The sequence below is a fragment of the Raphanus sativus genome, chromosome 7, assembly GCF_000801105.2.
Source record: "Raphanus sativus cultivar WK10039 chromosome 7, ASM80110v3, whole genome shotgun sequence".
NCBI lineage: Eukaryota > Viridiplantae > Streptophyta > Magnoliopsida > Brassicales > Brassicaceae > Raphanus > Raphanus sativus.
In genome coordinates this window covers 9,375,057-9,391,843 of record NC_079517.1, presented here as the reverse complement: position 1 = coordinate 9,391,843, position 16,787 = coordinate 9,375,057, and the positions used below count along the sequence as shown (strand labels likewise).

Here is a 16,787-nt window from a genome sequence, read left to right as displayed (position 1 = left end):
CCTTCTAAACGCAATAAATTTGATAAGGTAATGCTCTTCGCTATTTTTGATGTTCAGATAAACAAAATAACTCCTACGACATCTGATTCTTTTTCAAGTTCACCTCTTCAAAGCAATTCATAGCGCAAAACATTATTAAAAAGCAAACATCATTATCGTATACATTATTTCCAAGTATTTGGAAGTCCCTCAAAGTAAACTCGGGTATTTTTCCTCTCTATCTAAGATAATATACTTTGATTCGATCAGTGAACCATTTATATTATTTTTCTTTGATCTAAACAATTTCAGAATAAATTAAGACACTACTGTTGCTAAACACTATCAAATGGAACAAAAATAAATTTAAATTTATTAGAAAATAAACATATGTTACGCGCCGGAATACCAGTAGTAATTAAATAAAACATCTAAGCAGAGGGAAACGATCAGTAAGCTCACCAGTAATCGTTGCACGAGCAGATGCCTTTACTGAAGCGGTGAAATCTCTTTGAATCTCGCTTAATCAGCTCTCTGCCAGTTATCTTTGACATAAACTTCAATGCATCGTGGCAATCTTGGCAAATGCGAAAATTACTTATCACAGTGACCGGAGATCGAGGCCTCGAGTCAAGAAGCTTCTTAACAATCGTGACTTCCTCTTTGTATCCAAAAGTCCATTCTTCCCTATTCTCCTTCACCACGCGTTCGTTACGCCACTCTTTAGTGCTAGGAACATAACCCATTTCTAGCATTTGTAAGTGCAGACTCTTTAGCGTCTCGTAGATCGAATCCGTTTCTGGATGTGAAGTAGCTTTTGTTCCATATATATAATTCAATTTTGCCAAAAGGCCTACACTTGACACTTTGTCTAATCTGGTGGCATCTAACTTATCAACCATCTCAGCACATCTATCTCCAAGCTCCACATCTCCATGAACCCTAGAAAGATTCATTAGCGTCTCCCACACGTCAACACTTGGCTCCACTGGCATTTTCTCAATAAAGCTGAGTGCCTCGTCCAAGTGACCAGAAGTTGCCAGCATTTTGGTAACACTATTATAATGTTCCATGGAAGGTTCGATTCCGTAGTCTCTTTGCATGGCTTCAAACTGTAGTAATCCATTCTTAATATCTCCGGTCAAAGTATATGCAGAGAAGACTTCTTTGAATATCTCTCCATCTGGTTTGTTTCCTTCTTGTTTGAAACGAGTGAATAAACCGATGGCTTCGTCACCATAACCGTTGCTGACTAAACACCTCATCATAACACACCAAGTCTCCGGATTCTTCACAGACATCTCGTGGAACAGCTTGACAAACTTTGCTTCTTCTATAGCTTCTGGTTTATCACGTAGTTTCGCTAACCTTAAAAGTCTACTCATACCAATAGCGTAACCACGATCCTGCAAGTAAAGTAGAACCTCTATAGCTTCTCTAAAATTACCATGCTTGCAAAACTCATCGAATTTCTGAACAGAAACATCCTGACCAGTAATTGAAGAAACTGTTCTGTTTTGTCCTACGATTGGATTTTGTGTCCATGTGTGCCAGGTTACGTGTTGTTCAAGCCTAGTGATGATCTTCGACTTGCCATTGCTTATCATGCTATGATAATTATCATGATGGTGATGAGAGAGGGATCCACGTGAACTAAGCCAGCGGCTTCCTGTCTGCGTTGCCAAAGCTAGGTATGGTTTTGAAAGTTTGAGTTTTCCGCACCATAATAGCACCATTACGAACGCTGGTCAAAGACGTCTGCCGGCGAAAACTGTCAGAGCCGAATAACCTAAAATAAGAGTTCGCACTTGGATACGATGATATTTTATTACCAAAAGTGGCTTTTTTTTAACACATACTACCAAAAGTGGTTATAATTTCCCAATTGGTAATAATGATGTTTTTACTCTCTAAAGCACTTTATGACTTTGCTATTTCATCTCAAGCCACATTCTACTTGTGACAACCTTTCTGGTGAGTGAAAGACATATATGTCATCTAACTAAAGGAAGAGGAGAGAATCGACTCTCTTACCAATCATACCAAACCCCTCTTTTACCAATCTCTAAACCTTAGTTCCTCTCAAAATATCTATTTCCAAATTTCAAAATACTAAATCTTTCTCAAACCATCCCTCTTGCAGCGATTTCTAAGAACCCTATATTCTCACAAACACTCTGACTTTCTCCGTCTTCCGAAACCCACCATCTTTATCATTCATGTCTACTTTGAGTTCAAGAAATGCGAGGTTAGTTTCTTCAAAATCCATCCCTTATTTGTTCCGATTCTGGTTCTAAGCTCTTTATCCATGTATAGATTTGTGAAGTTTTGATTCTGATTTTGTTGGTTTATAGTGTCATTTGAACCTAGAAATCCAGATTTGCGTCGTTTCATTTTTTTAATCTTGTCCCCTCGTACCCAAACTTATGCTTAATTGTTTAGATTTGTGAAGCTTCGATTTTTTTTTTCTTTTTTCCAACCCAAAATTATGCTTTCACTGTTTAAATTATGCTTGAGGGCTATGATGTGTCTACCAACAGAGAACAGTGCAAACACATAGCCTGTGGTCAATGACTCAATCCAAGCACTCCCAGGGGCCCTTTTCACTCACCTTAGAGCATCATTATTAGAGTGACTTGGGGAAGTCCCTCCGTTAAGGGACTTAAGCTTTTTTTTTTTTTTTTTTTTGTTTGGTCGGGAAACGGTTAAGGGATGTCCTTTAATTAAGGGATTTTCCCTTCTCTTTCTTCCTCGGTCTCTGCGTTTCGTGGTCTCTCTCCCTTTAAGGGACTCCCCAAGTCACTCCAGTAAAGATGGTCTTAGTCCCTCGTGCATGTCCCCTCACTTAAGGAAAAGCTTACTCCACAAACCAGCAGCTGCATAGTATCCCGGATTCTCTGGCTTCACATCTTCCCTTTCTCGTAGGTTGTTGCAATAAGGCCCATTAAGACAACACCGAAACGTTTTAATCGATGAAAACCAAAACGCAACGTTTTAATCATTAATAAAACCAAACGCGAAAGCCACAATCAGATTAAACTACAATTATATTAGACCGGACAAAACCACAACCATGTCAAACTTAAAATAAACCAAACAATAAATGGGGTCCACAAACTTTAAGGATTGTACACGTGTACAGTCTTAGAAGAAAGGAAAAAAGGAAAGTGTGGCATTTACTTTCCTTTTTCTTTTGGACAACTTTACTTATTACTAAAATTTCCTTTTATGTAATGCTTACATACCAAAGGTTACTCCTATATAAGGATCAGACCTTTGATTCTAACAAGATCATCCATTAAGAGATCAAAGAAAAGTATTTGTTGTTTCCTCAAATAAACGAATTGAAGTTTTACAGTATCTCGAATAACTAACGTAACCAAGGTGATGAACCGACGAAGCATGGCAGCGGGAGAACCGCAATTGGGTCTCGAACACAAAGAGAAGCATACGTCTTCAAACGAACATGTTTCTACGGAGCCGACGTTGATGGAGGTGATGCGAGCCATTGAAATACTTAATGGTAAAGTAGCATTGATCATGAACAAGAATCAAGAAGAAGATGAAACTAGTAAAACGGCAGCAAAAAAGAAAACGTGTGTGGAACCAGACAGACATACTTCAAAAGCATCTGAAGGGAACACTTTTCTCAAGAGAGAGAAGCTCCAACCCGTCAGGTGGATATCTCTGTGTTCACGGAGAAAACCCCGAAGGGTGGGTGTTAGAAGCTGAAAGGTACTTCCTTTTTTACAGCTCTACTGAAGAAGAAAAGAAGGAGACAGCGTTTTATAGTATGTCCGGAGGCTTTGATTTGGTTTCTAAGTGAAGAATCTCAACAGCCAATGTTGACATGGGGGACTTCAAACAGAGGCTGCTCTTGCGCTTTGGGAGTGGACAGAGAGGATCTCCCTACGCTCGTTTGATGAATCTGAAGCAGATCAAGCTAGTAGCAGAGTACCGTCGACAGTTTGAAGAAATAACAGCAACATCACAAGAACTACCACAAGAGTTTTTGGAGGAAGCTTTCTTAAATGGTCTAAAACCAGAAATTGCTGAAGAAGTCAAGCTATTTTGCTCTACTGGGCTGTCACGACTAAAGGAGATGGCGCAGAAGATCGAGAATAAAAACATAGCTATTCTAAGAGACAAGTATTCACCATCTTTGGTTCATACAATGACTTTCAAAGAGGTTGAAGAGAAGAAAGCCAAGGGAATCTGTTATCGATGCGGTGCCAAAGATGATAAGGGCCATCAGTGTTCGGGTAAAGATCTGAAAATAATGTTGGTAGAGACAGGGAATGGTGAAGACAGCGTTGAGAATGGAGATCCATATTTGCTCAGATCACAAGTGCCCTTAAACGTGATGATGTGCAATAATGAAAAGGAAAATCAACGGATGTTGCAGGCACCTGTGAGTCCGTGCACGTCAAAAAGGATGTAATTAACGAACATCACCTAGGAAAGCAGATGTCACCAAAAGACCAAACACGGCAATCACGTGGGCATTGTCGAAGCTAATTCCAGAGTGTCACCCAACCAACCGCTCAAGGCATCCAGTTTTAGAGGGCATATTTTTCTTTAGTTTTGTCATATTAAAAATTTTGTTAATATTTGTATATAAATATAATTTGTAATTATTTTGACAATAATAATATTTGTATTCTTATTTGTATTTTTGTTAACCGCAATCACCAACCAATCATTGTAATGTTTGGTTGTCAAAATTTGCAACCATTAGTCTTTTATATTAAGACATATATATTGAGAAAAAAAAAAATGCATGTGTGATTTGATGAGACAAACATGTTACTGAACAAAGATCCCTTAAAGTTACAATGCATCACATTATCGATAATACATGTATATTCTTACATAGCTTCAAAAATTAATGAATGTTTTACATGTCATTATAATTTATCCTATTAATTTAGTAGATGATTAGATTTAAAAGGTGTTTTAATTAGTTTCAAAATATTAAGTAATATTCTGAATTTTAGAACAAGTTGCCTACAACAGTTATATTTTTATTGGTATTAACATATTTATATTTTAGTTATTATCTAAATTAAACAAATATACATTCTTAGTAAAAGTACAAGAGGAATATAGACATGAAATTTATGTTGTGAGAAGTGTAGTTTCTTTAAAACAAAAAGAAAAAACTTTTATATAAAAATAAAAATTATAAATGATAATATATTTATTTTTATAAAATGAGTTCTCTCGCGATATCGCGGAGGTTTCTTACCTAGTTAAAATATAAATTCTATTTTGATTGACTACATGGAGAAATGTTTATAACATTCACTAATATTTCTATGTAGTTAATTTCATAAAATTATGTTTGCCAATCATTGATGAAATTGGATTAGTTTATAAAACTTTAACGTGATTTATATTATAAATATATATACAATATCAGATAAAACATAATTAAAATATAATGCTGTTGATATTACATAACTCGATTTCAGTACTTTGAAATCAAGAAACTAAAAAATATGAATTATTTTCTTACAAAAATATTAGCTTACGATATCCAAAAAATAATGGACCGGAACAAGGTGAAAGGGGAGTATTGATAGTCTACGACCACCGTGGAATTGGAAAAGAAGGTGTTACAATATTTACATATTTATTAATTATTACTAGGTAAATAACCTCTGCAATATCGCACGGGAATTCATTTTGTATAAAAATATATGTTACAATCTATAGTTTATAATTCTCTATGGCTATTAAATAGTTAACTTATATAAATAATCATGCTTAATCTTGATAATTAAAATATGATTTACAAAGTATTTAAAGATATATTTATATAAACCTTAATGTTTCGGTTGTATTTTTATCAGAAAATATTACATACAATTGCATCTCCATTTTAAAGTTTATGCTTACAATTTTCACATAATATATTGCGTCAATCACTTCTTGAATAAATTTCCCTGTTCAAAAACGCGGCCGCCTAGCCGTCTAGGCGGCCGCCTAGGCGCTATTCGGTGAGTGGCCGCGGCGAGTTGGGCCAAATCGGTGAATCCAGGCGTTGACCCGCGTTTGACCGCCTAATTCCCGCGTTGACCGCCTAATTCCCGCCTAATCCCGCGTTGACCGCCTAATTTTTTTTTTTTTTTTTTTTTAAAGCTGAAATACGATTGATTATTTTTACTAGATTTGTATAATTATTGATTACTAAATAGTTACAATTAGTTATCTAACCCAAAACAAACACATATATACTACATTAGGGATTTTCTCGTATCAAACATGCTCAAATCTAAATGTTCGATAAATTTAAAGGAGATCGTTTCAAAAAATTATCTTAAAAAGTTATAATTATATATAAGAACTTGTGTCATCATGTTTAAAATTAACTAAACATATTATAAATATATTAAATTATATTTAAAACTAGGCCCCGCGTAATTTCCGAGTACTCCCCGATTTTTTGGTAACTCGCTAGGCCCAAACTCGCCGCCCGACTAGCGCCTAGCGTAGTTTCGAACAGGGATAAATTTTGATTATTTTTTCATGATATTTAAATATTTTTTCCTATTTAAGAAATAGTATTATAATAATTAGTTCATACTTTTGAAAACAATTACTATTTCTATGTTGGTAAAACAATAATAATTTAAATATATTTATTTACTTGCTTCATTTTTTAGAAAGAATATTAAAGAGTTTGGATATCTTAATAGATATATGTTGACTTATGTTGAAATGACCTTTCACATTTATAATATAACTTTGAGTTTCTGGGAAATTTTTTATTTAAAAAATTCTTACATTAAACTTAACACAATAATTAAATAAAATCAACTAAGTTGAAAAATTATGAATTTACCTTTTTGAAGACATGATGATTTCTGTTGGATTAGTAAATAGTTATTTTGAAGTCAAGATGGTATTGAAATAGGAGTACTCTAGAAGTCTATCTGTTTGACTGTTTCTAATTAAATTTTAAAAACTTAGGCTACAATATAAAAATAATAAATAGGATTCTATGTTTATACGTGTTCCTTCAAAAATCGTTTAACAATGAGACTCTACATTTTCTCGTCTATTTGAGATTGTTACTGTTTTCGGAAAATTTGGGAAAAAAGAACAAAACAAGTAATACTTTGTCTCCTTAGAATGATTTCAATTTTTTCCATTTTTGAACTTTCACTACCTTTCAAAAGTTTAAAAATTCATATAAAACAATTTACAACACAAAATAATTTACAAAGATATGAAAAATGAAGTACTTAATTATGTGCATTTATGAAAAATATTAGTTTTATAAAAACATATTTGGAATAACAACTTGAAAAATGAGGTAAAGTTGTTATTATATCAGATCTACCATCTACGGCGTTTCATAATATGCATTCTACTACAGCCACAACGATCTACCCATAGTAGACTGCTAAATACACCAAAAACAGTTGAGTCTACAAACGTAGAATACATAATCTACATTATATACTACTTTCTGCGAAAATCATAGATAGTAAGCCCTAATAAATGTTCTTATGTCTTCCTCTGAAGAATATACTTTCTTCCTACCTCTCGTTTGTCTACGTTCTCTGTATACTCGTTCTACCATGTCATCCATATTCTACGGGTTGTAGTAAGTTCGTTCTACCGGATTTTTAACAGAATCCGAAAATCTAGGAAATAACTGTCAAAAAATATTACCTAAATCTATTAAATCTTATTTATTTCCCTTTTAAAAAAAAAATTGTTCCCTAAATTTTAATTTTTCTTGCCAACCACGATTTTGATAGATGTAAATTTACATCCCTATTTTATTTAAGTTTCTAATCAGCCACTAATCTCAATAGTTTCAAGTAGTGTAAGTGGTTTATGTTGTAGTTATAAATACCCAGGTGAAGTGTTCGATTCTCCCCTTCTACATTTTTATTTTAAAAAAAAATTCCTAAAATAACCTTTTAATAAGAAAGTCAAATAAGACCATTTAAATTCATATCATGTATGCCTTTGTTTGTTATTGTGTATGAAACCTAAAAAGAGATTCAATGCTAAATAAGAGATTTAAATCCAATGCTAAATAATAGAGTTAAGGATCATATATATAAGAATAACTAAAAGAAATGATATTTTGCTGATCAAATTCGTCGAGTTCTCTAGCCTTTTGTAACATGAGTCTCTCTTCTTCCTCGTCCTTATCTTATTAATTTTGAGAAGCATGGGCAGCAAGCCTCCTGAGAACAAATCCACATGTTAGTATCACTTCTCTCATGATATTAGCATACATAGCAAAGACATATCAGACAATAGTTCTTCAAGAAACTCATTAACTTGGTATCACAAAATTTTGCAACAGGTCTTAACAAATATACAATTCAGAAGAGTCAACTCTAAGCCCCTTTCTACCATAGATAAGCACAAACAAAATTATATGCAACCAACCATTAGTCATCTAACCCAAAATTGCAACGTCACAAGCATCTCCAACACCATCAAAGGAGTTCTGGATCTTTTTTTTTTGCTAGTCCAGTCGGTAAACAACTCCAGCAAAAGAAAAATAATAACTATGGTGAGTAGAAACAACAAGGCCAGAACTCATTGAGCTATAGTTGAGGTCACATTAGAAGCACATCACACTTAGGTGTCAAACCACTATAAGGGGGAACAATGACTTAATACGTAACTAAACCAAGAGTTTCTCCTTCAAAATAATCAATAATCCAACTCCTTACCAGTCACTTAGGCATCAGAACCCCGAATGATAATGGTATTCCACAACAATTCTAACTTAACATGTTAAATTGTACACAGAAGAATCTCAAAAATATACACTGTGAGCCATTAATTTGCGTTTCTACTCTATTCAATCTTTTACTAATACACATGCACATCAACAAAATCAAAAAAAAAAATCAAAATCGAAAAAGGGATCTCAAAACCCTACCTTCAATTTTGGGGAAAGAAGAACCAAGATGAAAATCAAACACCTATTTGTTCTTAATCAGCGACAAGAAGCTTCTCCCGAGCTTGAACAACTTCAATTGTAGCCGGAGATTACAAAGAGATTCTAATTTCTGGTGTTTAGAGAGGAAAAGAGAAAGAAGAAGGACAACAGAGAGATGTGACGATGACTTAAAGGTCTCCGAAGAACTAATACGGCGGAGAAGGTGTTGATGGAGAAACCTAATGGCCTCTTCGTTGGAGAGAAAGAAGAATCCTAGTAGACGACATGTTTCTGATACTTTCTGTTTTCTTTTTAATTTTTTAATAATTGTATTTGGAAATTAACAGAAAGGATTAAACGGTATTTACATTATTGTTTGTACTATAGGGACAATTATTTTGGTTTTAATTCTAAGGGAACAAATTCATAGTTGTTTTGTTCCCTTTTCCCAAATTTCCCGAAATTATATCACCAGCAGTCACAACAATATCTTTAAGACAACTTCTTTTTAACAAAAGCAATTTTTAAGACAAAAAGACATATATTTATATATTTTAACAACTTTTTTAAGACTAAATGCAATTCTAAAGTGAAAAAATACATCGTTAATATGAAAAGATACATACCTGTATATTTTGACATCATTTAAAAAAAGTCATTTTTAAGATGAAAAAGACACACTGTTCTTTTTGTCATCGATGCTATAGACTCAATTAAGATCCTGTAAACCAAGTAGGTAACTATGAATCTATATGAACAACGAAGAACGGTTGAATCTTCGCACTGCGCGCAGGACTGTCCACTTTTATATTTTGCGTCCTTGGAACATGGATTATCTCCGAGTGAGTAAAGCTCAGCTTCAAATGTTTTATATCTTCTAGATAAGTCGGAAACGCAGGTCATTCATCTGTTTCCGAAACCATCTTCACTAATTCAGAACAATCTGTTGCAAACGTCACCTAAAACTGTCGTAGATTCTTCATACTTTCCATCGCCCAGATAAAGGCATCCACCTCTGAATGAAGGGAAGAAATACTAGCTCTCGTGTTTCTCGCGCCCATCAAGCCATCAAAACCTTCCAATGTGCTATAGCAGCCTTGTCCTAAGAATAAATCTCTTTCTTTCCAGGAACCATCCGTGAAACACCACCTTCCTGATATATCTGGCAAAGTATCAAGAGGTCCTTCCCCCTCAGTAGATGCCCTATGTGGAATAGTTGCCTGGACCTCCAGCCAAACTCTTGATTCAGTTTCTGCCAGCTGAAGAATATTTATGGGGTCTATGTTGATGTTGCTGAAAATCATATTGTTCCGACCTTTCCAGATATACCATAAAATCCAAGAAAATTGGTAACTTGATACTGGCGGAGACATCCTCCAGAATAAGTGGTTCATATTTGCGTAAATCGATTGTGAAAGAAAACCCGCAATATTTGAGGGAATTTGTGAGAAAGCCCATACTTGAAATGGGCATTCAAAGAAAACATGATTTATTGATTCCACTTCTGCTCTGCATCTTGCACAATGTAAATCCCTTTTAAACCCTCTTGATCTCAGTCTCTCTTTTACCGAAATGCATCATGTCACTATTTGCCAAAGAAAATGCTTTATTTTTGGTGGACACTGAATCTTCCAACAAAAAACCTTCAGAGCAGTTGTATATGGACCGTAAAAAGGAATCGCCTTATCAATATCCGGGTACACTCTCTCCACTTGATAACCAGTTTTAACCGTGTATTTCCCATTTTTCGTGAAATGCGCCAACCATTGGTATCCACAATTAAATTTCGACTCAGAAGCAAACTCTCAATGATTTTTGTGTTCTCCGGAATCACCTGATCCCGAATAACTTGTGAGTTCCATGTGCGTGATGTAGTGTTGATGAGAGAGTCCACTATGAGATGAGGATCAAAGTTTTGTTGATTACTATTTGCTGGTCTCGGGCGAGTGGGAAAAGACACACTGTTAGGATGAGAAGTTACAACCTTTGACACTTATATAGATAAAATATATATCTTTATATTTGACAACTTTTTTTAATAAATACAAATTTTAGGATGAAAAGACATATATTTATACATTTTAAATTTCTTTTTAACCAATGCAATTTTTGAAAAGAAAAGTCACATTGGTAAAATGAAAAATATATACTTATATATTTTCAATATTTTGAAGACAATGCCATCTTAAAGATTGAAAGACACATAGTTATGATGAAAACTCAACTTTTTATATTTTTGGAGAAAATATATACATCTTTTTAGACATTTTCACAACTTTTTCTTGTTAAATAAATTTTTACAACTGTTGTTATCAAATTTAATGTTTAAGATGAAGACATATCCTTAAACATTTTAACAACTTCTTTTAAATGAATAGAATTCTTAAAATGAAAAATAGATGAAAAGATACATATTTATATTTTTCTTAAAGCAATGTTATTTGTAAGATGAAAAGGCACTTTGTTAGGATGAAAAGTTACAATTATTTTTTTTTACAATTTTTTAGATAAAGAAATAAATATAGTATCTACCTATATTGACGACTTCTTTTTTAACAAATGCAATTTTATGATGAAAAAATACATCCTTATACCTTTTAACAATTTTTTAAAACCAATGCAACTCTTAGATGAAAATACACATTATTGATATTAAAACATATTTTTATAGATTTTTAAAAATTCTTTAATAAAATTGCAACTCTTAAATGAAAAGACATATATTTTATAGTAAAAACACACAACATTTTACATGAAAAAACACAACTCTTATATACAACTCTTAAAACTAATAAATACACTTATTAAGATATTATAACTACTTTTAAAAATATTTATAATATTTGCTTCTTGAAAAATGTAGAAAGACATTGGAATATTTTTAACTACTTTTAAAACATTTTCAATAGTTGCATGTTGGGAAACAAAATTAATCTTAGCTTTTTTTATGAAAAGACACAACAACTCTCAAAACCAGTTACAAAAAAAAAAGACACAGCTCTTAGAATGAAAAGACACAATTCTTAAGTAATTGTAAAAAAACAATTATTAATTTGTTCATCAGAGGGTAGGCCGTGGTTTGGTGGGGAAGACTAGATACTTTCAGATTCTCTCAGGGTGATAAACCTTGAGAGAAAGAGATTGTGTGTAAAATATATTCATTAGTGTAAACAAGGGAAGAGTTAGCTTAAATACAATTGTAAATCATGTTAATTACTAAACCAACTACTTAACCATACTAAACCATCTAAACCAGCTATGTACACTCTAATAGATACACCACAAACCCCGCTAATGTCATCTTCCTCACAGTCTCCTCTTCTTTACTAGTAATTATATTCTCTATAAGCCTTTATTCGGTCTATTCTTAAGATCCTTATAGATCCATTAAGGAGAATACACTGAGCTTGTGTTACATGCAGAGTCTTTTGTGGATGTTTTGTTTCTTTCTCTTCCATCGCAAGAACTAACATTCCATAGCTATACTCTTAATCTCTAAGGTGACTTATAGATCCATTTAGGAGTGCACGGGTACGTGTACGTCTACATCTAGCCGTCTCACATATCGGAGACGTTTTGGAAACGGGGACCTCACTGGGACGGCTAGGAAACGTCCCCAAGACGTCTCGAACAATGGGGGAGACGGTGCTGTTGTGTATATGGGGACGTTTAGGAACACGTGGATTTAACATTTGGACTTCTCATTGGCGATTATTAGATGCATTCCGCGGTGATTATTAGCTGTGGTCAGAGATGGAACCAACAAGCTTCTGCCTCCTGTGCACTTGATTGCAAATTCGTTTAAGAGTCAGCTAATAAATCATCTCACCTTGTTCTTAATTGTGACATACTTTTGATCACATATTGATAGAGCGTAGATTTAGTATACATATTTTGTATTTTATATAAATAGTCTCATTCGAGTTTTATTTGGTTTTGGCAAAGATTAATAAATTTCAGTGACGCAACGTTGCCTTGGAACGAATCCAAGAACTGGCCAATCATATGAGCCTACAAAAAAAATGGACACCAAAAAGATAAGAGCATGCAAGAAACGATACGGACATAACAAACATGGATTTAATTAATGAGAATAAAGATCCACCTCGAAGAAATATTCTAAATGGTATTAGTACAACAGTGTTCTTATTTTCAACAATCGTTGAGAAGAATCATTCCATAAATATTGTTTGTCCGAAGTTTAGGTGCTAATATCAACTATAAACTTTCGTGTTAGTAATAAATCGAAAACTAGAGAGAAAAACTGTGTATGCAATTCATATTGTACACTCATGATCGTTTCAAGGTAGAGGAGAGAAACCATAAGCATATAAGTTCAAATTTCAAACTAAAAAATTTAGTAACGTCTTTTCAAAGATGGGTAATCCAACCCTTCAATAGCTATAGGTACTTTGTACGTGGATTTAAATATAACTCTGTATACGCTTTGATTGTCGCCATGAACATCAAAGAAGTATTACATGCATGAACATTACATGTAAAGCTGGTTATGCGATTTTGAGACTAAAAAACCTAATATGGTACCAGAAAGATTTAAAGTCGAGTTGATAATTGGAAATCTTCAGTTTTGAAACTCTGCCGCTATACTAAAGACAATTTTGGCATGGCCTAAAGGCCGGTTCTGAATACATGTTTTGAGTTCGATCAGAGAATTGGACCATATGTCTGAGTACCGGCCGTCAATTTTTTTTAAAATAAATTTCAAAGATAGAGGGTAGTATATACAGAGGCTTGTCAAACGAAAAGTGGAGATAATGAATAACTAGAGTTGATGCCCTTTTTCGGAAAAAAGTAATACTCGTTCCGTTTTAAAATGATCCATTGTTTAGAAAAAAAAATTGTTTTTAAAAGATACATATTTTACTAAGGGTTTAATTGCTCTACATCCGGAGGTCTGGGGTTCAAACCCCAAAAAATACAAAATTATGTAGATTATGGAGAAACATGTTACAGGAGATCTTCAGCTTGGTGTAAGGCGTACCATCGAACATGGATCTCATAAGACGGCTCAGAGTGGTGCAGTCAGGCGTGTATTCTCACATGGTGGTAGAATTGTCGGCTGTAAAATCGTCTTTGTAATATTCTCATCATTGTAATAGCATAATTAATCGATAATAATCGATTCTGACGTTAAAAAAAGATACATATTTTACAATTTTAATGCACGTAATAATGATAAATTGTAAACATCAAAGACATTAATTGTGTTTCGTGAATTTTGATTGGTTAAAAGTTATAAAAAATAGTTAATAACGGAAAATAATGTATTTATGATCAAGAGTTTACGTATTTTCTTAATATGTATGAAATTTTTATTTTGAAACGGATGAACTAACAAAAGATATTTTTTTGATGAATAACTAGAGTCATTAAATGTTTCTCTAGAATGTTAACGTCTTTCTTCGCTACTTAAATCCCTTAGCGAAATAGACATAAACAAAATTTATATCTTAACTAATAAAGTTGAGTTTTTTTTCTTATTGGGGGAAAAAATGTCATGTGGCATTCTCCTTTTAATAATTAAATTTTTTCTCAACTTTATTTAATGTGTTTGGTATTAATTGTTACTAGAGTCTTTGTCCGCGTTACGCGCGGAAAATGGGTTTAAATAATTTATGTTTAGGATGAGGTATTATAATAATATTAAGAATTATTTGGTATGTTTAATTAAGTTTTGATTGGATGTAAATCTTACAATTTATTACAATGATGTTTTAATTTTAGATTGAAAGTTTAATTTATTATGAATTTTGTTATGAAAGTTTAATTTATATTGGATGTAAATCTTACAATTTATTACAATGATGTTTTAATTTAGATTGAAAGTTTAATTTATTATGAATTTTGTTATGAAAGTTTAATTTATTATGAAAGTTTAATTTATTTCTTTAGATTTCATAACTCTTATGTTACATATTTTTAAAAAATACTTTTAAACTATTTCTTAATATTTTGTATGTCAAATAAAAATACAAAAATGGAAACTGAAGTTAATTATTTTCAAAAAAATTTAAACATAAAATAAATACATATCCATACTATTACTTTATGTTTGAAAAACATTTAAAACATTCAAAACATTGGTTTATAGGATTTCTTTATATTTGATGTTGACGATGGAAAATGGAGCCTCTACGATTCCCTTTCTTTAATGAAATCGACGTAACCGCCATATAATCAATCTAGAAATTCCATTCATTCCACTCTAATAATGTTTAGTAACTGATGACGATTCAAGTCCAAAAGACTAACATTTGATCTATTGGTATTGGCACATAAACTCTATGGTATCTTCCCATGCTACACTATGCAAGGAAACCAATAACTTCCCTGATGCATGCTATCCGTGTTTACATTTTAAAAACCGTGAACATGATTAATATACTCTTAAAACTTAACTAAACAAAAAAAAATCATTACTTCCGATCTGAGAGAAATTTAAAAACGTTGTCTGGTTGCTAAAGTTATTTAAAATTGAAGTAAACCACACACCACCCTCACCATTAATCCTTTGCACCACACTAACCATTTATTGTCAAAACCATTACTAAATGCAACAAGCCAGCAAGCCTGAATAACACAGATAGTTAGAAATTGTCTTTATTATAATCGTTATAGATGCTAACATCTCATTTACTAATTAACAAATTGATTTTTTACTAGGAAGATTTGGTGAAATTGTTTCATTCTGGTTAAAATAGAAGTTGTCCATTAAATAGAGGAGTTTAGGAACCATTTATAGTTTTTAGCTAAAAAACATATTTAGATTCATATTAAGATTAGTTGATATTTCTAAATAAGGGTGGACAAACAAGAATTTTGTTATAACACACACAAAATCTTCCATTATAACAAAACTAATATAGAAAATAATTTTATGTTTCTTATTTTAAGATACATCTTTTTGAGAGACCTTGAAACTAAAGTAACACATACAACTCGCATTCTATATTTCAAAAGTCAACATGGTAATTTTAAAAATATATATTAGATACTCACCAATTATTTTATCAAAAATTGACACTTCACCCATATTTTTTTTATAAATTTTATAAAATTTGAACAGTATTACATCTTTCTATTATTTGAACTAAATATATTAGTAAAAGTTTTATAGTTCATATATAGTTACTTTAATAATTAATAATATAAATATATTTTCTATATAAAACATCAACTTTGTTTATGACTATCGGCTTTTTTATTCTATTTTTATTAAATCGATTAGTAACAACCACTTATCTTATTCCACTTTGAACTAAACAACTTCAAACAAAGTCATTAACCACTATCAATAAAGATCAGAAAATATCATTTTTAATATATTTTTATTTTCATATTTAATATATTTTATTTGTTAAAACCATATAATAATTTATATATTTATGTAAAAGTATAACATATGAACCCGGCGCGTAGCGCCGGAATATCACTAGTTTGAAAATAAAAGGAACTAAATATTGAGGCAAAAATCTTGGTAAAGTGAAGATTAGGTAAGAAGCCAAATACGACATTGCAATGTAACAGGTTCTGATAATTCAACTAAGATCCAGAGTCGGTCCTACAAATTTAAAAGCTACAAGCCTAAACAAAAAATGTGGCCGTGCAGGAGGGGAAACTTGAACCCACAATTGGGATATGATCATATGAGAAAATGATGTAGTCCACTAGACCAAAAATGGTTTTTGGAAAATTGTGACCGATATTTTGTTTATTAAAGGTATGTGAACGGTATGAAGCCGGTGTCTTGGTCGAGATCTCGGTAAGAAGCCGGTGAAGATCTCCGTGGAAGAGTAGACGACTAATAGGATTTCAGACACTCCAGTCACGGCGAGATCCGGCGAATCGGTGGCCGTCTCCGGCAAGC

The 16,787-nt window shown here is 32.6% G+C and overlaps 1 protein-coding gene across 1 annotated transcript; it reads right to left on the bottom strand.

Annotated features, from left to right (window-relative positions):
- Positions 1 to 382: 382 nt before the first annotated feature.
- On the bottom strand, positions 383 to 1,859 carry LOC108815303 (pentatricopeptide repeat-containing protein At1g29710, mitochondrial-like). The gene has a single exon (XM_018587946.2). It carries the CDS (start codon positions 1,713 to 1,715, stop codon positions 438 to 440), a length of 1,278 nt encoding a protein of 425 aa, XP_018443448.1. The 5' UTR covers positions 1,716 to 1,859; the 3' UTR covers positions 383 to 437.
- Between the last annotated feature and the right edge of the window lie 14,928 nt (positions 1,860 to 16,787).

Bases quoted from the DNA above. Each gene is read 5' to 3' on its own strand.
- LOC108815303 (XM_018587946.2), bottom strand. From the start codon at position 1,715: ATGGTGCTATTATGGTGCGGAAAACTCAAACTTTCAAAACCATACCTA.